At 53.6% G+C, this 22,141-nt stretch overlaps 11 protein-coding genes across 11 annotated transcripts; 5 read left to right on the forward strand and 6 right to left on the reverse strand.

The window, feature by feature from the left end:
* Window positions 1-205: 205 nt before the first annotated feature.
* N7482_002030 (sugar O-acetyltransferase) lies at window positions 206-882 on the reverse strand (the record flags this gene model as incomplete). Its single annotated transcript, XM_056684155.1, has 2 exons — window positions 206-512; window positions 668-882. The coding sequence occupies 2 exons, from the start codon at window positions 880-882 to the stop codon at window positions 206-208; spliced, it is 522 nt and encodes a 173-aa protein (XP_056547761.1).
* Window positions 883-2,020: 1,138 nt separating this feature from the next.
* On the forward strand, window positions 2,021-2,918 carry tim21 (the record flags this gene model as incomplete). Its single annotated transcript, XM_056684156.1, has 4 exons — window positions 2,021-2,275; window positions 2,371-2,555; window positions 2,619-2,673; window positions 2,733-2,918. The coding sequence occupies 4 exons, from the start codon at window positions 2,021-2,023 to the stop codon at window positions 2,916-2,918; spliced, it is 681 nt and encodes a 226-aa protein (XP_056547762.1).
* Window positions 2,919-3,342: 424 nt separating this feature from the next.
* N7482_002032 (L-fuconate dehydratase) lies at window positions 3,343-4,894 on the reverse strand (the record flags this gene model as incomplete). The annotated part of the gene is made up of 4 exons (XM_056684157.1): window positions 3,343-3,942; window positions 4,001-4,606; window positions 4,682-4,786; window positions 4,850-4,894. The coding sequence occupies 4 exons, from the start codon at window positions 4,892-4,894 to the stop codon at window positions 3,343-3,345; spliced, it is 1,356 nt and encodes a 451-aa protein (XP_056547763.1).
* A 685-nt stretch (window positions 4,895-5,579) lies between these two features.
* N7482_002033 (uncharacterized protein) lies at window positions 5,580-7,911 on the reverse strand (the record flags this gene model as incomplete). The annotated part of the gene is made up of 3 exons (XM_056684158.1): window positions 5,580-5,672; window positions 5,742-7,271; window positions 7,330-7,911. The coding sequence occupies 3 exons, from the start codon at window positions 7,909-7,911 to the stop codon at window positions 5,580-5,582; spliced, it is 2,205 nt and encodes a 734-aa protein (XP_056547764.1).
* Window positions 7,912-9,624: 1,713 nt separating this feature from the next.
* N7482_002034 (glucose-6-phosphate isomerase) lies at window positions 9,625-11,359 on the forward strand (the record flags this gene model as incomplete). The annotated part of the gene is made up of 2 exons (XM_056684159.1): window positions 9,625-10,124; window positions 10,198-11,359. 2 exons carry the CDS (start codon window positions 9,625-9,627, stop codon window positions 11,357-11,359), a joined length of 1,662 nt encoding a protein of 553 aa, XP_056547765.1.
* A 397-nt stretch (window positions 11,360-11,756) lies between these two features.
* N7482_002035 (uncharacterized protein) lies at window positions 11,757-13,098 on the forward strand (the record flags this gene model as incomplete). Its single annotated transcript, XM_056684160.1, has 3 exons — window positions 11,757-11,923; window positions 11,992-12,004; window positions 12,076-13,098. 3 exons carry the CDS (start codon window positions 11,757-11,759, stop codon window positions 13,096-13,098), a joined length of 1,203 nt encoding a protein of 400 aa, XP_056547766.1.
* Window positions 13,099-13,381: 283 nt separating this feature from the next.
* N7482_002036 (mitochondrial 37S ribosomal protein bS21m) lies at window positions 13,382-14,053 on the reverse strand (the record flags this gene model as incomplete). Its single annotated transcript, XM_056684161.1, has 1 exon — window positions 13,382-14,053. One exon carries the CDS (start codon window positions 14,051-14,053, stop codon window positions 13,382-13,384), a length of 672 nt encoding a protein of 223 aa, XP_056547767.1.
* Window positions 14,054-14,328: 275 nt separating this feature from the next.
* Window positions 14,329-14,807, forward strand: N7482_002037 (phosphatase YCH1; the record flags this gene model as incomplete). Its single annotated transcript, XM_056684162.1, has 2 exons — window positions 14,329-14,440; window positions 14,497-14,807. 2 exons carry the CDS (start codon window positions 14,329-14,331, stop codon window positions 14,805-14,807), a joined length of 423 nt encoding a protein of 140 aa, XP_056547768.1.
* A 738-nt stretch (window positions 14,808-15,545) lies between these two features.
* Window positions 15,546-17,243, reverse strand: N7482_002038 (class I SAM-dependent methyltransferase; the record flags this gene model as incomplete). Its single annotated transcript, XM_056684163.1, has 4 exons — window positions 15,546-16,438; window positions 16,501-16,705; window positions 16,772-17,029; window positions 17,094-17,243. 4 exons carry the CDS (start codon window positions 17,241-17,243, stop codon window positions 15,546-15,548), a joined length of 1,506 nt encoding a protein of 501 aa, XP_056547769.1.
* Window positions 17,244-17,644: 401 nt separating this feature from the next.
* Window positions 17,645-18,725, reverse strand: N7482_002039 (uncharacterized protein; the record flags this gene model as incomplete). Its single annotated transcript, XM_056684164.1, has 4 exons — window positions 17,645-17,905; window positions 17,961-18,368; window positions 18,445-18,602; window positions 18,671-18,725. 4 exons carry the CDS (start codon window positions 18,723-18,725, stop codon window positions 17,645-17,647), a joined length of 882 nt encoding a protein of 293 aa, XP_056547770.1.
* Window positions 18,726-19,508: 783 nt separating this feature from the next.
* N7482_002040 (uncharacterized protein) lies at window positions 19,509-21,649 on the forward strand (the record flags this gene model as incomplete). Its single annotated transcript, XM_056684165.1, has 2 exons — window positions 19,509-21,059; window positions 21,113-21,649. The coding sequence occupies 2 exons, from the start codon at window positions 19,509-19,511 to the stop codon at window positions 21,647-21,649; spliced, it is 2,088 nt and encodes a 695-aa protein (XP_056547771.1).
* Between the last annotated feature and the right edge of the window lie 492 nt (window positions 21,650-22,141).

Consider the following 22,141-nt stretch of genomic DNA (forward strand, 5'->3'; position numbering starts at 1 on the left):
AGATGAGCTCTAATTCTCCATGACAAGTGTAAGATTTACAAGTTAGCAAGTATATGCGAGTGTGGAGAGACCAGGTGTTTAAATTCAGTGGAAGAAGCCCCAAGTTCTGACAGGGCGTAGGGTAACAAGAAGTGAGACATCAGTTTGGCCTGGTCAAAGACACATGAAACGTAGTATACATGAAGACCTTTGCCCTTAGTGGATTTTATTCCAGTCTGCGGATGACTTTGGCAGGCACTCCGCCCGCAAGACACCCTGAATCAGAATCCCTCGTCACCACGGCTCCAGCGGCGATGGTGGTGCCCCTTCCGATACGCACGCCAGGGAGAATGGTAGCACGTGCACCAATCCAACAGTCTGCTTCGATGATGATTGGTTGTGCAGACGATGTACCCTCGCACTCTTGTCGTGACTTGGCGTCGATCGCATGCGTGCCTGTACAGATACAAACTCCTGGCCCAATCAGAACGCGATCGCCAATTTCAACGAGTGAATCATCATAGATTGACACGCTGTATAGTCGGCAAGTTTTGAATTAGCTGTCTCCTACAATAGGGACTGGCCAACACTTACCTATTAAATGAGCGGTTGTTAGTGGTGGCGGTACAGAGACTGGACATGTGTATCATTGATTATCATGGTTGACGGGACGAGAAGATAGACTCACTCGCGGTTTATGTAGACATCGTCACCAATAAATGTGTTACAACCCCATGTCACGAAAAAAGCCTGCTCGATATTGGCATTCTTACCCACGCGGCCAAGCATCAGCCTGGCGACCGCCATGCGCCTGGCATTCAATGAACTGAGCGTGCTGCTCTCTGGTATGGATACATCGTTGAACTCGTTTAGCTTTCGACGAGTTGAAAGCTTGTATTCCATAAGCTCCTGTGAATTCGATGTCTTGAAACTGAACCCCAGGGATTCTCTATCAGCATTTTTATCTCTCAGGAATACAGAAGAAATATTGCCTTGCGCGACAATGTGACGGACGGACGAACTTCTTGCCACTGATCATGTTCTTGAACTCGTTACACCATGGTACCGGAATATGGCTGTTGCTGATGGTAGCTTCTACCATCGACCTTGTGCTAGTTGACTCCATGACCTTTGGCCAAGGTAGGGTAACAAAGGCAGTCTTGGGGTTTGTTAAAGCCTGAAGAAGACGAGTCTGATGAGAGATGCAAAAATCGCGATAATCATAGGCATAGTACACAGAAAAGATACAAGAGCGACTTTGGTGCCTGGGAAGATGATTGCATACTTGGGCAAGAGCGAGAAGTGGGGAAAGCAGAAATCGCGGGGAACTCATATCAGCCTGAAGCTGAGCACAAGTACCTGCGTCCCGCCCCCCGATCTCACTTGTGAATTAATCGGCTGTTTAGCGGTACTATTCAAAATGGATCAGTCAGCTTCTGCTGCATACGTAGCCGTCTTTATTTAATGAAATTAATTACTTTATGAGAAAAAAGATCCAAAAAACCAGGATTCTATATATGCTATCGGTAAAATCACGGTGGGCAGTGATTTAAAGCTTGGATGTGATGACATAGACCCAAGCTGAACACCACGAGGAATAAGAGCTATTGATCCTGATTAAAATTACATCAAACGCCAAATAGTGTCATCCTAATTCTTCTTTTTGGCGCAATGAAGAGAGGAATCGGGGGAGCTATCTATAAGCGCCGGACAGGAAAGCAATCATGCAATCTCCTAAAAAAAAACTCTCACTACCTAGATAGCTCGGATAGACACATCTATTATGTATAAGAATACAAAGATCCCAGTACATAAACAAATGGAGAGGGAGAGAGTTGCTATGTTTCTTTTTTATTTACCACCACTCTCTCCAGTGAAAGCATATAGCCCCACCAAAGACCTGAACAGCCAATCATATCTAGGGCCTATAGCAGCTTGCCCAGAGCACGTGAGCGCTCTCCGCTCCGCTGCTATCGGCGTTATCGCCTCTGCGGATATCCTCACGAAGCCCAAGTGCAAGAACGCCGGCCACTCCGTCACCATGAAAACCTCATACCTACGAGCTTTACCGCGAGCGCCCCCCAGAGCCTCGATCGCCCTGCGCCCTCCACCTCGCTCCGAGATCACCCGACTCTACGCCACGCAGACCGACCCACGACCGAAGAGAAGGAACGTCACCGTTTTGTCGGACGATGGGCGGTACGAGTGGGGTGAACTGAGTGGGCGGGAGAAGGTTTCGCGGGCAACGCAGCAGTCGTTCAACTTTGTGGTTGTGGTGGCTGGTGCTATTCTCACGGTATGAACTATACCCTACCTTTGCCAAGGGCTATCGAGTTCAAGGGCTCGACGCAGAAAATTCGAATCGACGCTGACTTGAGGGGCCAATATTAGGGCGGTGTTTTTTATCTTCTTTATACCGATGTTATTTCGCCGAATAGCCGGACGTGGCAGTACGAGAAGGCTGTGGAGCGAATCAGGGACGATGCGCGGTGCACGAAGCTACTGGGTGATAGGAGGGAGATCAGGGCTTTTGGAGAGACTACAAATAGCCGCTGGGCGCGGAACCGGCCTATAGCGTAAGTGCTTTCGGCTGTAGGCGTCGTTTTGAAGTCAAGGGGCGCCAATCTAACGTGAAGCAGGAGTACCGTTGAGAAAGACAGGTTAGGCCGTGAGCATCTTCGGATGCATTTCCATGTACGACACCCTACACTATACTCCGTGTGCTCAGGCCTTATACTAATGCTTACATCCAGGTTGAGGGCCCCCTTAATTCCGGGGTTGTTTCTGTGCACATGATGAAGCCCTTGGACAAGAATGAGTGGGAGTATCAGCTTCTTGCTTTGGATGTGAAGGGGCATTCCCGCGTCATCTTGGAGAAGGCTGCTGAAAAGCCTAGCGTGGCTGGCTCGATGAAGCTGTTTGGTATTCAGTGGCGTTGAGCTGCTCCCGACTGCGCTCAACTACATATCCTCCCATTCTTCCATATGTCTGACCTATCGTGTCTTTCCTTGCAAGGACCTAGGAAGTTCAGAACGGCAAGCTATCAGTTCTCCGGGGCGTGCATCTACAAGCAGTTGTTTTTTTTTTGCTGCCCATGCACTGATCTCCCCATCTGTCCACCTTGCGCGTGGTATTTGTACCATAAGGGCTGGGCTTCGCCCACCCAGTCATATCTAGGCCGTGGCCTACTTGATGTATTATACTTTCTGCCACAACTAGCTCGATCCCGTTGTGCTTTGCCGAAAACTCGGCGCAATGAAAAGAATACCCGTCAAAAAGATCAAAAAGAGAATCAAATTTTTTTTCTAAAAAAAAGCTATGGACATGAATGCACATAAAGACATAATGCTAATCTTTACTTCTTTAAACCCGTGGGCCTTCCAGGATAGACTTAGCCTCCTCCGAGCGCCACCAGCTCTTTCCCTCCTCACCGGGGAACGAGAACTCATCCATGCTCTCAGCCTTCATTTCAACACTGTATCCAGGCTCCATAGGAGTAACATAGTATCCATCCTTAACGCTAGACGGGTGCACAAAGTGCTCGTGCAAGTGGTCCACGTACTCCAGCACACTCTTCTTGCCAGAGACAACGACGTAATCGATCGTGCTCAGGTGCTGCGTGTACTCGGGCAGACCGACACCGCCCGAATGCGGCACGATAGGGATGCCAAACTTGCGGGCCAGCAGGAGGATGGCCAGAACCTCGTTCACGCCACCGACGCGGCAGGCGTCGGGCTGCAGAACCGTCAGGGCACCGGCTTGCAGCAGCTGCTTGAAGATCACCCGATTCTGACACATCTCACCGGTGGCGACGCCGACGGTACCGTGAGGGGTGTTAGCGAGGGCCTTGCGGATGGCGGCGTGGCCGAGGATGTCGTCGGGGGAGGTGGGCTCTTCAATGAACCAGGGCTTGAACTCAGCAAGCTCTTGCATCCAGGTGATGGCCTCGGGGACGGACCAGACCTTTTTGAGGCGTGTTAGCTTCATTGTCATCAAGCCTCCGGTGCAAAGCAATACGGACCTGGTTGGCATCCACCATCAAGATGTTGCCCTTGTCATACCCAATAGCCTCGCGTGCAATCTTCAAGCGCCTCTTATCATCCTCCAAACTTCCACCAACCTTCAGTTTGAAATGCTTATACCCCTGCGCAACACTCTCGTCCAGCAGCTTCTTCAACTTCTCCTTACTATACCCGAGCCAGCCCGCACTAGTAGTATACGCAGGCACAGCCTGGCTAGCCTCAGCCTCCTTGATACGATCCTGCTTGCCAGCCTCAATCTCCTTGAGCATGGCCAACGCCTCCTCGGGAGTAATCGCATCGGTGATGTACCGGAAGTCAATGCAGCGCACGAACTCCTCGGGGCTCATGTCCGCGACGATGCGCCAGACGGGCTTGCCCAGGGTCTTAGCCCACAGATCCCAAAGAGCATTGACGACGGCACCCAGGGCGAGGTGGATCACACCCTTCTCCGGGCCGATCCAGCGCAGCTGGCTGTCGGAGACGAGGTAGCGCCAGGTCTTGCCCCAGTCAGCGGTGAGCTCATCGAGATCCTTGCCAACGATAAGCGGGGCCAGGAGGGAAATGGCGGCGCAGACAATCTCGTTACCGCGGCCGATGGTGAATGTCTAGCGTCCAATTGCGTTAGTACGCGCTGCGTGAAACCCGTCTGGAACCGAGGAAATGACAAGATCTCGACATACCATGCCATGACCCTTGTGGTCCGAGTCTGTGTAGATGATGCAGTAGGCGGCCGAGTAGTCGCCAGCCGCGTTCATGGCATCAGAGCCAGTCTTATCCAGAGAGGTCTGGTGTAGGGGTCAGCAATGGCGCATTCCCAACGATATAGAGCAGTGATCGCAATGACGTACCGGAAACCGCACGTCCCGCGTGGTGAAGCCAGTAATCTTGACCATTGTGAGATGTAATCAAATATGAATACAATGAATCTTTTTCGAAATCAATTGGACCCAGTTTACCGTATCCTTGCGCGTTCAACGGCAGGAAACACGGTGGTGAATCTAGAAATCGTGGGGGCGTCCTGAGGCGGATCTATATGCCGAAGGATAATACAGCACCTGAAGGGATAGCAGGGCAACGGGGGTATAAAGAAAGGAGAAAATTGCAGAGACGATATTCTCCCGGAAGAACAGGAGAAATTGCGACGCTGTCCCGTATATACAGACCCATTGAAGGCCTGTTACCCCCGCGCCGCCCGCAGGGGTTCCCTCGCTCCGCATCCTGATGAAGCTCTGTGCGATGTGATTGGCGGGAAATTACTACGAACGGGGAAATAGGTTTATCCGCCAATAGGAGGCCTCCCTTTGGCATCGGAGCAGCTCCGAGTTCCTGGGGGTGGGCAGGTGGGCATTGCAATGCCCACCCCTAAAGAGTAAAGAGTCAAGAGAAAGAAGTGATAGGGGGATGCGGGGGATTCTTGACTCAGTTTGTGATCATAAGAGGAGAAGGAACAAGTCCATATTATAGTCATATGTATGCGAAACGTTGCCTTTAAATAATATCCCTTGCGGCTTCTTGCTCCTAGCTAAGTAGAACAGTAGATCATCCGGTCCCTGATCGACAGCCTGCAGCATCGCATCGCTATGCCGACAGCCCGCGCTTCTCGCTCTCCGAGAAGAAGATAAGCATACGCCAGAGCTTGCGGACCAGTACCTCGGCCTCGTCGTCCAGTGCCTAACAAAAAACCGACGTTAGCAAGGTTAACCCGGACAACCGGGGGAAGTAGAGAGATTTATAGCTTACCATCTCCAGCTGCTCCACCAGCTCTTGGGGAGTACCATGTTTTCGCACATGCTCCTCCACCACATCCACCAGCATTTGCTCCTGCACACCCAGGTATTCGACGATCTTTTTTTCCACGAACGGCTTGATCTGGTCGCTGATAACGGCTTCGTCCACAAACTCCCACTTGATCGTCCACTTCCAGAGACCGTCCTTGTCGGCCGGGATCTCCGCGGCCAGCTGGCGCGCAGCCTGAGCACGATCCTCGTCCGATAGACCGGCGGCTTCGGCAGCAGAGTCGAACTTGATCGGGATGAGCTGGCGGCGGGTCGTGCCGGCCGGCTCTTCTTCATCCTCCAGCAGGCCTTCCACTTCGGCAACGGTGCGGCGGTTGGTGGCGGCCTGGGCCTTCTGGGCTGCGGCACCGAGCGACAATGTGAACCGCTGGGGCTCCTGCTCCTCATGAGGGGCGGTGACCGGAGTGCGGGTCTCCAGTTCCTGCGCCTGGCGAGCAAGGAAATCATCGGCCATGCCGCGAGCCTTCTCTTGCTGCTTGGCAGATTGGGCCCGCTCGCGCTCCTCCGCGGCACGATCAGCCTCATCCATGCTGACCTCGCGAGCGCGGAACCCTGCGCGGCTCCGCAACCAAGCGCCGCGGTCCGCATAGTACTCGCTTGCCTTGCGGCTGGCCTCGACATCGTCATTCCATTCCTTGAGGCGCTCTTCCATCTCGTCATGGGCGGCCTGCAACTTCCCGTCTTCCTCCTTGTCTCTCTTCTTCTCGCGCTCCAAGGCAGCCGTTCGGCTTCGCTCACGGTTGAGCCAGCGGCGTTCCTGGTCAAGGAATTGCTTTTCTTGCTCGGCTTCACGCTTTGCCTGGCGGCGACGCTCGAGCTCCTCGTCGCTTGCGTCGGTGTCCTCATCCTCACGATCGATGTAGACTTGAGATCCATTAATTGCCCCGCCATTTACAAACGACACGCCTTTCTGGTAGTCCTTGGGGATCTGAACACCGAAGCCCTTCGGACCCGACGGGGCATTGGGCATGCTACGATCACCACGAGGGCCCAATGGGATGCCATTCGCACCACCAGCAGGTCCACTGGGGGCTGAGGCTGGGGGAGAGGAAAGCCGGGTGATACGCGAGCCAGAGTTGCGAGCGCGCTCCATGGACTCGATCTCCTCCTCGCGCCTCAAACGCTCAATATCTCGGCGGTTACTCCGATCACGGAACGCCGCAATCTCCTTAGCCACGTTCTCCCGCATCTCCGGCGGGATATCGGCCAGTTCGTCTTCGATGGTGATGGGAATAGTAACCACTTCTCCGTCCTTCGTAGTTTCACCTCTTGTCATGTCAATATCGCCTTCCCGGTCGAGTGCTGAAATTTCTTCCTTCTGGGTCGGGCTAGCTGGGTGGAAGAGGTCTGAAAGAACACTCTTCAAGTTGTTGCGAGACGCATCAAAGCGAGCTTGAAGCTCTTTAGGGTCCCGCTCGCCACGAGTGGCTTCAAATTGCTCCAGATAAGTCATGGTGCTTTCGTCCACAACCACCTGGCATAAGAGTTAGTGAATGCCATCTCTAGATCCAAACAATAGCGAATATACATACCAGTAGTGTGCTCTTTTCCACTTCCTGCTCTTCCTCGCCCTCGTCACGAGGCGCCTGGCGCTTCACGGGAACTTCGACGTCCTTCAGCACTTCCACAGCCACCTCGAGACTCTCGGGATCTTCAAATTCGGCAAACCCAAATCGGCAGGGTTTCTCGTCGGCATCCGTCGCCCGAATCCACCGTCGCAGATTGCCTGCAGACCGGAGAATCCGCTCAATGCCATCATCACCACCCGCGCCCTCAGTGATACCCCCGACAAACAGTGTACGCACGATCTCATCCCGGGTAGGCGGTTGAAGCTGCATCATCGTATCGCGAGCATGGTGGCGCTGATTGTCCATACTAGAAGACCCGAGACCCGCACGTCGTCCCGGACCATCTGAACCACGCTCTCGGCCCCCTTCTGGAGCAGCATGCATCGCAGGGCCGGAGGTGCCCAGTCGAATCACGGGCGCGGAGAAGTTGATATTCGGCATGTTCGGGGGCGGTTGAAAATTCGCCGGGAAGCCGCCGGGGCGACCAGGCTGCTGGCTGTTGTTCTGTTGCATGCCCGGTGGAGCGGCCGTTCCGGGCGCAGCCATCCCTGGAGGAGGCGCTGAAGCTGGTCAGTCATGATGCCCGAGATCTCTCGTGATCCACACGTTCAACTTACCCATGCCCGGGGGCCACCGGGGTAGGACCCATAGTCAGGGGCCCTTCCGTACATGCCTGGAGCTAAAGATGAAGTCAATATTCTATTCAGGGTATGACGCAAATCATGCAGAATGGTAGGCGCTCGTTGTTGGGAGGAGCAGCTCACGTTGGTAAGGATTGTACATGGTGCAGGCGCTCTGGGCCGCACGGGGCGGAATCTCGAATTTCTTCAGGTCTTTGAAATGGGCGTTCGGTAGCGACTGGCTGGAGGCACTCACGGCGGTCGGAGAGGTTTCACGTCGCGATGCTTGAGCAAGACCAGACGCGCTTGTGTGGAGAAAGAAAGTTACGAGTTGCGGTTTTGATAGGTCCGTGCGTAGTTCTTGGCGGTTGGCAGTTGGCGGTTGGGCCAGCCGCTGCTTGAAACCGTCAATCAACAGCCAGTAACAACTGAATCACCAAATATTAAATTGTCGTTCAACAAACCTTAACAGAGTATATGCTAGATATAGTTCTCATTCAGAGGTGCCAATGATGAGTATTCCTTATAAGAAAAAGATTAAACCTGTCGATCCTGGAAATGTATTCCGGGTCATTGGCGACGATGACAAGTAAACCACTACTTTGTCAGCAATTCCGATTGGAATTTATTAGACGAGAACAACTAGGATAGACATAGTCTAAATATGATGCAAAGGCGCCAGTCAACGAGAGAGCAGGTATAGGTAGGTATCCCTGCTCCGGAAGTATGTGTTTTCGTGATGCTCGATATTACTAGATTTACCCGGTGGCTGTCGGCAGAACTGGCGTCGGACTGTCGGTTGCTATCGCGAAAGATCTGATTGGGATTTGACTGAAAGTATGATCTGGAACTGCAGGAGATCCCATATTTCGATACTTTGTCTGGCAAACTACAGGTCCGGATATTTTGCAGGTCATCAGACCCTCCTCGGAGTAGCACCGTCCGGCGTAGTGGGGGTGTTTGGCGCCGAGCTGGCCGGTTAGCCTATATTCGGTAGGCCCGGAGTGACAACAACCAATTGGTGATCCGGGTCGCCTCGGGCATAGTTGTTTCGCTCTTGGCTTTGTGGTTCTGAAATGGGAACCGGTCAACCTGACAGAATACGAAGTATGGACTATGTTGGATCGGTGGTGGTGGCATAGATAGAGGGCAGAATGTCGGCTTCCGGAGGGGTATGCACAGGTGCCCCCTCCCTACGAGATGTCCCATAGAATACCAATTACATTCCCTCGCTACCTGTAGGTCTGAACTGGGTCTGCTTGACTGAATGGCGTATGGCTAGGATAGGAACAGGAGGTGGGCAATTGAATTCTTCGAGTTTGTCGAGAGTCAGCTGGGAAATGCAGATTAGAAAACAAGCCCGCTCCAGCCCGCGCCCGAATGCGGCAATGATGATGATGCTGCCCCACGCCCCTCCACCGGACCCCAACACGCCGGAGCATTGACGCCATCCTGTCTTCTTTTCTTCTTCCTTCCCTACTTCTTCAAACAGCCCATCCCATCGATCTCCGTGATACCCCCTTTGTGCGACATTGTAAGTTCTCCCATTCTGATTTCGTCCCAAGGTCGCTTTTTATTCACTTCCATTGCCCCGCACTGACCCGGCTCTGTCGCAAAACACAGCTTTATAGCCGTCATCATGCCTGGTTTCGCGCAGGCCTCCGATCTCAACGCCTGGAAGGAGCTCCAGGAGCACCACACCACTCTCGGCCGCAACATTGTTCTCAAGGAGTACTTCCAGAAGGACCCGCAGCGCTTCGAGAAGTTTAGCCGCACCTTCGCCAACCCCGTCGACAATGCCGACATCCTGTTTGACTTCTCCAAGAACTTCCTCACTGAGGAGACCCTGTCCCTGTTGGTGAAGCTGGCCAAGGAGGCCGGCGTTGAGGAGCTCCGCGATGCCATGTTCCGCGGTGAGCACATCAACTTCACCGAGGACCGCGCTGTCTACCACGCTGCCCTGCGCAATGTCTCCAACGAGCCCATGCAGGTTGATGGCAAGAGCGTTGTTGAGGACGTCAACTCGGTTCTGGAGCACATGAAGGAGTTCTCTGAGCAGGTACGCAGCGGCGAGTGGAAGGGTTACACTGGAAAGAAGATCAACACCATCATCAACATCGGTATCGGTGGCTCGGATCTGTAAGTTGTTCCTTTCCCACCCGTCCTCCGGAGCTTCCTGGGAAATGTGACATAGCTAATCGTTCTCTTCTAGCGGTCCCGTCATGGTCACCGAGGCCTTGAAGCCCTACGGCCACCCCGACATGAAGCTCCACTTCGTCTCCAATATCGACGGCACTCACGTCGCCGAGGCCCTCAAGAACTCCGACCCCGAGACCACCCTGTTCCTGATTGCTTCCAAGACTTTCACCACGGCCGAGACTACCACCAACGCCAACACTGCTAAGAGCTGGTTCCTGCAGACGGCCAAGGATGAGTCGCACATTGCGAAGCACTTCGTGGCCCTCTCCACCAACGAGGCTGAGGTCACCAAGTTCGGCATTGACAGCAAGAACATGTTTGGCTTCGAGTCTTGGGTCGGTGGTCGCTACTCTGTGTGGAGTGCCATTGGTCTTTCCGTGGCCCTGTACATCGGCTTCGACAACTTCCACCAGTTCCTCGCCGGTGCCCACGCCATGGACAAGCACTTCCGCGAGACCCCTCTGGAGCAAAACATTCCTGCCATCGGTGGTCTGCTCAGCGTCTGGTACAGCGACTTCTTCGGTGCCCAGACCCACCTGATTGCTCCCTTCGACCAGTACCTGCACCGCTTCCCTGCCTACCTGCAGCAGCTGTCCATGGAGAGCAACGGCAAGGCCATCACCCGCTCCGGCGAGTACGTCAAGTACACCACCGGTCCCATTCTCTTCGGAGAGCCCGCCACCAACGCCCAGCACAGCTTCTTCCAGCTGCTGCACCAAGGCACCAAGCTCATCCCCGCGGACTTCCTGATGGCCGCCGAGTCGCACAACCCCGTCGAGGGTGGCAAGCACCAGCGCATGCTGGCCTCCAACTTCCTCGCCCAGTCTGAGGCCTTGATGGTCGGCAAGACCCCTGAGGAGGTCAAGGCTGAGGGCGCCCCCGACAATCTTGTCTCGCACAAGACCTTCCTAGGCAACCGGCCCACCACCTCCATCCTGGCCCAGAAGATCACCCCCGCCACTCTAGGCGCGCTGATCACCTACTACGAGCACCTCACCTTCACCGAGGGTGCCATCTGGAACATCAACTCGTTCGACCAGTGGGGTGTCGAGCTGGGCAAGGTCCTCGCCAAGAAGATCCAGAAGGAGCTGGAGACTGCCGGCGAGGGCGCCGACCACGACAGCTCGACTAGTGGCCTACTATTGGCCTTCAAGGCGAAGGCTAACCTGGCCTAGATTCTTTTTATTTTGTAATTAGGCTCGCATTGACGCTTGGTGAACGATGCGAGGCGGCCGTGACGAGCGACGAATGGTTTCTTTGATCCCTTTTATCTTTTCCCTCCGAAAAATTGGAATGATACTCAGTTGGTGCTTCTTTGTCAGTAAATAATTCATGAGACTGCAATCCGTCCCTCGTAAAACAAAGCTTTTTGCGTCGCAAGTAGAGCATCGATTTGGTTGATCACTCGCGGAAGGATAACTAGCGGACACTGATATGGCCAACTAGCCCTGTCTCCACCAGGCTGCGGCAGAAACAACTCCGTGTCTTCTCCGCGTCGTCTTCCCCATTCCATCAACTCGCCAGCGCGGGGCGGCTAATCTGCGTTGCAAGGGCCACAAGAAACTCGCCAGCATGCCTGCTTCGCGCCCATTGAGCTGTCTCTCTTCGGCGTTGGCACTTTTTTCCCTTGCGGGCACGCTGTTGCCACCAGTATCAGCAGCGGGGAGAGCCAGCGCCACTAGCGGGGAGGGATACAGACTGGGCGAGGAGATCCCTGTATCTTGTCTGAGCCGGACTATGTTAGTTGTCTTCAAATCACCTCAGCCCTGTTAAAGAAGCCAATGCTGACCAATGCGCGTGTGTACAGGGAAGGCGAACATGTATGCGCCAACCTACTCCTGAAGCCAACCGCCCCCCCTCGAGAATCACAAACAATTAACAAAAGCCACAGATCACAGATGACCTAGGAAAACTCGAATACATCCCCTTCGCAACCTGCAATGAGACATCGCGCCCATTATCTCTGCACTACGGTACCTCCGAGACAATAACATGCACAATCTCCTCCCTCACCGACTCGCTCTACCACCTCCTCGAATTTTACGTCCACTCCGACGTCCCCATGACCTGCCGCGTGCCCACAGCACCGCTAACCTCATCCAATACCGCACCCAAAGACCGCGCAGACACCGACCCTACGTCCGGCGAGGTCGACTCGCTCGCGGCGCTGAGCGAGAACGGACCACCTTTCACCCCGGTCACCATCGCGCTGCAGGGCACCCTGCAGCTCAGCCACCTGCACATCTGGACAGACATGAACATGCTCATGCACAACATCGCCTCGGATGCGGCGGCGCAGCTGTCCAAGTCCCAGAAACATGCCCAGTCCGGACAGCCTGGGTACGCGGTGGCCGGGACAGCGTACTCGACGCCCGAGTTCGAAGCTGCGGCGAAGAAGATCTCGCTTGACGAAGACGAGGAGGCTGTGACAGTTGCGCAGGCTGCGCGGCAGCCGTGGACGGCGGGACATGGGACTAAGGTTGTTCGCGGCGAGCCTCTGACCTTCTCATTCCATGTTGCGTGGATTGAAGGCGGTGCTGGTATTGGCTGGCCGGAGCGTCCTGCTTCGGAGTCATTCTTGGAGATGGGTGGTTCGGGGACGTCCCAGGGCTCTGGGGCTGGCTCGTTCATCTCGCGGCTCTTTTTCTTTTTCCTGGCTGCTTCCGTTGGTGCCTTGGCTGCGTTGTACTGGGAGCGCAACGGTGGCCGGCTCCGCAGTCGCCAAGGCTGGCGTGGTGATGGGATTCTGGGTGCCCCGGTTGTGAATGGGAAGGGAGCTGGTGTGACATTTGGCAATGGCGGGCGTATCAATGGATACGGAGGGTACTCTGCTGCTACTACTGCCAATGGCGCGGGAACTGGCGGTGGTGGAGGTACTGGCTATGGAGGATTTGTCAGTGGGAAGAGAGATTGATAGGCGCGCCTGGATAACTTGGCTGGGCTGTTCGTTGTACATCAGTGTAGAAGGGTTTCTCGTATATAGGGTATGTAGAAACCACTGACAGATCAAGATACGATCCAATGCATTCCATATCTAATGCAAATAGAACAAAATCGACGAAAGATTCCATAGCTAGTTATACATGTAAAAAAACAGACCCCGTTTTAGGGCCGGATGCTCCCCTCCCCGTCCAGTCTCGGTGTATATACAGACCAAGCTCCCCCTAACTCAGTACACCAATCCAGCCGATAGGCAATCACCAACCCTGCGCCTGCATCCGCTGGATCTTCTTCACAGTCTGCTGGAATGAGAACCGGAAGAGCTTCCTCCACCTCGTCCGGCGCAGCTCCTTCCGCACCGCACCCTTGCGCTTGTGGAATTTCTGCTCATGCGCATTGGCCTTGATCTTGTTCGTGCTGCACGTAATCTCTAACTGACGGACCGCAGCGGGAAGATCTAGGCCACGCTCTGGTTCAACGTGGACCTGGCGACCCAGCGTTGGGCCGAGCTTCAGCTCCAGCTTGCGCGAGGCAAGCTGCTGCGCAGACCGGTCCCTGAAGCTCTGGAAGCCCACGCCGCTGACAGAACGGGAGGCGGGGTCGGAGAAGACGCGGCGGCCTTCACCCCTGGCGGTGGCGGCACTGCGGTTTCCGAGATCGAGCTTGTTGAGGATCTCGTCGAAGTCGGAGGCGACGGTCTTCGTGGGTTGTGTTTTGGGGGCGGATTGCTCCTCGCCAGCAGCTGATGTTGATTGTGTGGCTGGTTCTGTGGGTGACTTGGCGGAGGGTGTCTGTGGCGAGGAGTTTGAGGAGTTGTAGCGGAGTGTGTTGAGGAGGAAGGGCTGCTGCAGGAGAGGCTGCTGGCGCGAGTTGAGAAGCCACGACGTCGGCCTGGCGCGGAGGCTGCGGGCTAGGCAGCGGGGGTCCATAGTTTTGACCGAGCAGTCAAGTCAGCCTGACAAGTCCAATTGTTGGTATTAGACTGGTGCCCTGGAAAGAGGATGGTGGGAGATGAGGGCTGGCGTGAGGTTCCAGAGCGGAGGGAAGATGCGATGCTAGAAAATCGAATGAAATTATAGGTCACGTGCTTCTCCTCAGCTTTCGTGATCAACGCCGTGGAGTTTCTACCACATCCCCCCTACTGTTTTTATTTCTTGCCTGAAGACCTAGTTTCCTGAATCAATATACACGCTGGATTTACACGATGTCATCTATCACCATCGCAACGCTCCCGCGCATGAGTCGTGATTCTCTATCCGCGCTCCTCTCCAACAGCACACCCAGCAAATTGGCCATTATCGATGTTCGGGACTCAGGTACGTCTAGCTCGCCATGAAACAAACTGAACAGTTTTATTAATCTATGTACGTAGATCATATTGGTGGACATATCCGCTCCTCAATCTGGGTCCCCACCTCCAGTCTGGACGTCCGCCTGCCCGAGCTCCTCCGCACCCTCAAAGACACTGAGAAGGTCGTCTTTCACTGTGCCCTGAGCCAACAGCGCGGCCCTTCTGCAGCCCTGCGCTATGCACGTGAGCGCGAGCGTACCTTTGGTGAGGAGGAAGGCAAGAAGCAAGAAGTCTATGTCCTGGAGGGAGGCTTCGTGCAATGGCAGGAGAAGTATGGCAAGGACGAAAGGCTGACTGAGGCCTATGTCGAGGACATCTGGCACGAGTATTGATTTTTAAGGCTTTGCATGACTGGACTGTGCTAGAGGCGTGGCGGCGGTGCCGTTTATGTGTACTTGCATGTTAATGAGATATGAAACGACTTGAGATACCACATATACCGTCAGCGTTCATTAGTATTTGGAACATGCTACATGCCCAACTTATATTTCTGCTAGTGGGTGGAAGTACTGTGTTCCAAATACTAATGAACGGCCACTGTATATCAAGACGAAGAGTTTTAGAGACAAGCTTTTTGGTCAATTCTGATCAGGCTAGCAAGGTGAAACTTCTGAACGAGCCTAGTTCTTACCTGCTTTAAGGGATATAAATGATATGAAAGACCCTATTGAGAGGGTAGTTACTTAGGTAGAGAGTTATGGAAGGAACTAAGATATAAAGAGAATGAGAGAGATCCGTACGTGCAGTATGACTCACTAGGTATGCAGATCCGAATACACCATCATCATCTACTCTCACGGGAAGCTCAAGGTTGCGGATATTGCCGTTCATAGTTCACTAAATCGCAAGAATCCACATTGGCAGCCTTCTATGAACAAGCTTTTCGTACTTTGCATGAACCTGGATTTACCATGTCCGGTGTTGGTTGTTTTCTCGGCTTTGATACGACTACTTTGGTCAGACTGCTATCGAGCATTTCCCCCTTCTTCATTAAGTGTCGTCGCAAAAGGTTTCAACCGATGTGACTCTTCGACTGTGATATAAATGTAATATTACATGACTCACTATAGTTATATCGAAACGCCACCGCCAAACCCTACAGGGCGTCTACGACCACCATTTTCTGGGATGATGGTCATCACCTTATAAATCTGGCCCATCGAACCGCCCGCCTTCTCAACCAGGCGCTTCCACCCAGTCTCCAAAGTTCTTTTGCGCTCCTCATCTCCAACGCCCTTCAGCAGCTGGCGCATGCGCTCTTCAATGCCCAGCGCCTGAAGGAAATCACCCTGCTCAACAGGGCCGTGCACTTCGACACCGTCACTTCCCTCAATGGCAGCCTCGGCCAGCGAGGTAAAGTCGACGTCCGCGCTGACGTCGACCTGGCCAGGAGCCGAGAGCGGAGCAACCTTCTTGTGGTGCTGGATTCCGCGCAGGGAGTTGATGGGAATGGTCGACATAGTCCCGTAGTCCATGATCAGGGCTGCACCGGAAGGTGTCATCTTCTGTGATGCTTGCGGAACAGTTGCCTTCTTCGAAGACTGCGCAGAGGCAGCGTCCCCGCCGATGCGGCGCGCAAAGTCGGCTGCGTAGATCCGGCTTTCGGGGCTGATCTCGATGGTTGACCCAGGTTGGGACTTGAGTCTGCGGTAGCGATCGGAAATCTCGGGAATCACGAGGGAAGAGGGCGTGGAGGCCTTTGCCTTGGTTAGCTTGAACTCGGGCTCGCCTTCGATGTTTTCTTCGACAGCCTTGGGGTTCAATGTGACGAGTAGTTCGCGCCATTGTGGAGTGTTCGCGGTCTTGAGTGGTTTATGGAGCTTTTGAGGACCTGTAGGAGTCATGATCTCCTGGACTTGGGCCGGCGCTTCGTTCTCAGGAGACGGAGGGACAGACTCAAAGGCGTGGATGGGGAGAGCGTCGAAGAATTCGTGTGCAAAGATGAATGGCGTCTTGCCTTCCTCTGTAGTCGATCGACGTTGTTAACAATGGCTAGTACCGTCTTAATAGAATTGCACAACTAACCATGCGGCAACAGACGAATATCCTCCACCCAGATGACGGGCACATCAAAGTATTTGCAGGTGCTCCGATGTCCAATATCAGTTTCTTCCATGGCAGCCTCCTCGCCACAAAGAAGAGCCTTCTGCACCTCCCGCAAAGTAGCACTTGCTTCAACGAGATAAATTGCCTCCACGCTCGAGGTAAAAGTCTTGAAGTTTCGAAACGTCTGTCCGTAGCCATAACTAGTCAGCCTTCGTGTCACTCTTTCATTGTGCCCCATTGCAACACTTACCCGCAGCATATCATCCATCAGCGTGCCCTTCCCCGGTCCAACCTCCATCAGCTGAACACCACTCCGCTTCCGCCCCTGCGCCATCCACTCCGCAATAGCCCAAATGCCAATCAGCTCTCCAAACACCTGTGAAATCTCGGGCGAGGTAACAAAGTCACCATGTTTTCCGAACACATCTTCGCGGGAGGTATAGTATCCGCCTTCCGGGGAGGTCAAAACTTGGCGCATAAATGCCGCGATGGGAATGGGCCCAGTGACCTAAAGATCCGCAAAGTTGTCAGCCAAGGGCTCAGAATATTGTGCGAGATCCAACCGAACCGACCCTCATCGCACTGGCCAATGTGCGGGCCAATGGGGTAGACCATTGCCTATCCTCGAATGTAGAGCTCCATCGGCGCGAGCATGTCGAGAATACCGAGTTGTGAGACCTCCGGAGGGCATGCGACGCCGCGCGCCGGGCGGCAGCGTTCATTTTCGGAAATATCTGTGTTGAACTCGGATAGAAACTCGATGAGATGGTCGCTTATAATATGTGATCCATGAAAAACGGTGATCCCCGTTCCAGTGGTCTGTAATTGGCCCGTGAGAGGAGTTCTACTGAAAGATTGTGTTTCCCCGGCCGTCATCAAATCTGTCCGTCTCCGCAAAAGCTCCGCGACACGTGATCTTATCATTATCTGCACTAATACGAGCAGTTTGGTGAGGAGAATTGGGGTTTCTCGTGAGGCTGAATCAATTACAAGATAATCATACATGTCATGAGAATGATACACTTGAAAAGCAAAGAATTGTACACCAGTTCCGCATTCTACCCGTGGAGCGCGCATTTCAACCCACCTTGAACTCTGCCCTATTGCTTGCGCCAGCGAGCCATTACCGTCGAGGCCTTCGGCGATTCTGGTTCTTCTGCTGCGGAGCATCCACTATCATCTCGTCACTGTACAGCCCTGATTTGGGGTTGAGAGGATCGCCTTGTTCACCGAAACCGTATCTGCCATCCTGTAACGTCGGTTCCGCGCGACGATTCCGTCGTTCGTGGTCCGCTTGCTCTCGAAGCTCGTTGAAAGGGTTACTTTTGTTGGTTGGTTGGGTTCCGGCGGGCTGCAGCTTCATAGACAAAAGTCTCCCATCGGCCTGAAATTGTGTCAGCACGCCTATATAAGTATTCCAACAGGGTTCCAGCACTGACTCTTTGGTTGTGGAAGTTGGTGACGACGTTTTCGGCGCACCATTTGTCTGCAAAGACAAACTCCGCCGTGACAATCGGGCGGTGTGAGGTGACTTTGCAGCTCAGCATGGGACCTGCCAATGGCTCAATTGCGGACTGGATATCCGCAGCGGTCGTCCCGGGGGCAAAGTTGGCTCCGATAACCACGAAGGGGCCAGAGGCGCCTTTGATGGACATCCCGCCACTCGCTTTTCGAATTGTAGCTTGGGTATTTCCCGACTCAAGGGCAGCCAAAAGACGCTCGGCATTCGGGCGATGTTGGCTTGTAGACTTGGTAGATTTCCGCGCGGATGCGACTGTGGCGGGGGCTGGTTTGGGCTTGGTGACCTTGTTGGTCAGGTTGGGTCGGACGGAGGCTGATGCAGAGCGCTATACAAGACCACAAGACGTCAGGAATCGCTTGTCAAATCGCATGAGTAGTACCTTGAGAACAGGGATTTGTTACCTGAGGTGCCGCGATCCGACTGGCCAAGCTCCCCGGCTTCGCGTTCGGTACTTTGCTTACTGCGCCCGGCCCCGGCGCGCTTGCTCGGCGGCCCTTCTGGTTTCTGTTCTTGCCCAAAATCTGACTTGCTAGCAGTTCATTCTGCTTCTTCTGGCGATCTGAATTGCGCAAAGGAGAGGTTAGCTCTCCGACAGATCTGGCGTTGAGAGGAAGACCGAGTCATTACCAGATTGAATGATCGCGTCGAATGAAACGGGGCTGGACTGTTGCTTCTTCACCATGATGAAGGAATATGAGGGAGCAGACAAAAGAGGAAGACCTATAAAAGATGATGGGTTTAAAAGAGTATCGTAGGTAATCGCGGAAGGGGGAGGGGGGGCAGTTGGAAGAATGAAGCGGACAAGGGAGAGGAGGCAACGGAGAAAAGAGGCTCAGCGCAGAGCCAAGTGGGTCCGCGATCAGCGGCCAAGACAAATCACCCGCGCTTGCTTTCTCGGGAAAAAGATTTTGTTTACCTATAAGTTACTGAACAGGAAATTAGGTGATAACTCACTCGGTCCATCTAGGAATTCAAGGCTGAAACATGTGTCAGGCTTAATCATTCACCGATCTACTCCAATGAAAGCTCTTCATACATGTATTGGTCCCAATCACTTTGGTGGTTGTATACTAACACGTAGTTGACTCTTCGAGAACCCGACGAACTTTCCCTTATGGGACGGAGAGAAGCCACCGGTCTTGCCTCTTTTAGAGGCCGTACGAAACTTGTCTGTTTTGATGCTACCCGTCTACTTCCCAATGTCCTACCAACCAGACTATCTCTCAACCATTCCTCTATTCCGAGTCAATAGCGATCCCCATGCTCAAGCCCTTTCAATCAGATGAATTCGGATAGAGGCCATACTAGTCCTGGACTTCCGTGCGAGGGCTCTACACGCCGCAGTGGAGCTTTTGCACTGTCTTTCTCATTTCGTTCGCGGGGAGGAAGGGGAGGGTGAGATCTAAAACTTGCATATCACAGAGACTTGCTGAATGACAAATACAGCATCGTCAATCTCCCAGCAATGCACCCAAATTGTCAGGAGAGAAGCCACTATCCAATCTTTAATCCTCAAGATCCACGGCACAACCCACACTTACAACAACCATTCTGCCGCTCTGAATCCCAGGCCTCGTCAGACTCACCACGGCAGACTCATTGGGCCCATGACTTCCCGAGAAGGTCTCTGCACAAGGCACGGTCCGGCTTGTTGGCTCTTCGAGCAGGCTTGTTCCGTCGAACGGCTCGTCAGGGCAGTGACCCCATTGAAAGCGAAGCTCGACCTATTTCAAGGCAAGCGCATGGTCGGCAAAGTACCTATGGTTTCTCTGAGTTCTCGGCGAGCACCCAAGAGGATCTAAGCTTCGGGGTTGACCTATATCGCACTGACCGAGACTATGCCCGAGCCTTGGACGACGCCAATAGGAATAGTATGGCTCGGTTTCCTTTTTTCCACCCGCTCGCAAATACAATTTCCGCACCGGAACCCGCGCCGAGCTCTTGCACTTCGAGACATGATGCGAAACCAGCATTTGTTCATCTTGTGAGTATGCCTGTCGATGAGCCACCCGCATACAAGTCATGCCGCGACCATGCCTTCTCTTCCCAGCCTTCTGAAAATGCGGAGATGGATACAGGAGATGAGCTATTGGTCGACGAGGAGATACAAAAGAGAACCGCTGATCCTTCAACGCACCCCGTTGCCTCGGCGGATCGGGAGACAATAGAGTCAGTGATTTCCAGTTCTACGGACCACGAGGATATGGGTGGAACAAGTTTGCTGTGTGACAATAAGGAAATGCATCCAGAGCAGGGTCAGGTTTTTCTGAAGGCTTGGAAAGAGAATGAAGAGCCCGCGAGCAGGGCAGTTGGAGAGTTGAAGTGGCTCAGCGAGCCGCAGAACGTTCAGCCGTTGGAGGATGAACAGAATATCACCAACAGTTCCCGAGGGTCGTTGACATTGCCAGATTACAATACTCCGAGCATTTCAGACTCGGAAACATCTCATCGACGGGGATCGATCTTCATCAAGGCAGAAGCTTTTGTCTCACAAGAGAGACTGTTGCTTGGTGAAGATTTATCGGGGCCTAAGGCCAGTGTTTCTCCTGTCTTAGAGCCGAGGCGTGCGGCAGACGTTCAGATTGCCTTCCCTGGTGTATACAGAGAATTGCATGAGCAGTGGGTAAGAGAGACACAAATGAGTCCCGCGATCGACCCCGGATCCCCTGGACGTGAGAGTATGTCCGGTGCTTCTCAGGTACCCTCATTATCGGACGCAACATCTTCGCGTCAGGCAGACTCCCAACCACGCCTCTCCACGGAACTTCCATGGAGCCTTGACTCCCACCTTGGCTCGGGACTTGTCGATATTCTGGACCGTTTCCAGGCCGAGAACAGATTGATCCCGTTTACACAACTTGCACATCCTGGTGTTACGACGGTCCGGTGCATGCAAGACCCCGTCACTTTCCCCTGCACTATGGATGACTACACCCGTCAGCCAGTTGTCCAGGCCACCAATGAGCGATCTCCGGAGTATCATCACTCCTTTGGTATTCATATCTCCGAGAGGAATGTGAGTATAGGTGGTGGCAGTGCCGTTCCAGAACATAGACTAATGGGTTCCAGGAACCTACCCCGAGAGACGTACCACCTGAAATAAGCCGCCGAGAGATTTTGCGACGCTCGTTCGCAGAACAGCGTCACATTGAGCCCCGGCAATTTTTTTCGTCTCTCGGCCCATGGGGCGCGGCCGATGCTCAGTGCGACGATTCAGATATCCCTACCAACTACACCTGCGGCAGTGCCACTTCTGCAAGTGCTACTTCACCAACTTCCATGTCCTCTGCCCCGTGGTCGCCTCTTGATTCCCCCATTGATGAGGAAGTCCTCTTCAGAAACCTGCTGAGAGACGAGTACTACATCGGTGACGGCAAGACCAGCAGCTACTACCCTGACGGTGGTGACGAGCCAGTCAAGGGACGCTTCTTTGGCGACGGACGCATTCACAGCGGCCCTGGTCTTGATCGTACGCCCTCTAGCAGACTCCGCCAGGTGACCCAAATGAGCTCTTCAAACACCCTGTCACGTCCTTTCCCGCCCGATCCCCAGGAATACGCGGAGCTGGAGAATGAGTCGACCGGTGATTCTATTCCGAGCTCTTGACTGCAGGCTTGATGGCTGAAATGACAATGACGATGGCGATGGAGATGTCGATTCAACGACAGCTTTGCACTTTCATGACTTTCATGGGTTTTCCGCCTTTACTTTCCTCATTTCTAGGCGCTGGGGACCGTTCGTTAGGGGAGGGTTGTACTCGGGGTTCTATCGTTTCTATAGGTGTATTTTTAGTCCCCTGGAAGAGGAAGGTGATAGCAGGGTTTCAAGAAGGTCTCTCTTTTGTGGTTTCAATTAAACAGCCGAGTTCTCTTTTGACAAAGTGTCGCACAAATTTAGGCAATATAACCGCGAGACCACAAATGCAGTATACTGTATCCGTTAAGGAAGGTTGAGATATGGACAAGCTTTAAGGTCCGCATAAAATACCCCACCTAACTTTTCAATCAACTCGCACCGCTCTTCCATCGAGCTAGCCTTTTGAAGCTTTGCTCCACCTTTCTCGCGTGCTTCGTTTCTTGTTGTGTTCCAAACCATACT

Source organism: Penicillium canariense (assembly GCF_028826845.1).
Source record: "Penicillium canariense strain IBT 26290 chromosome Unknown utg000001l_segment0_segment0, whole genome shotgun sequence".
Taxonomy (NCBI): domain Eukaryota; kingdom Fungi; phylum Ascomycota; class Eurotiomycetes; order Eurotiales; family Aspergillaceae; genus Penicillium; species Penicillium canariense.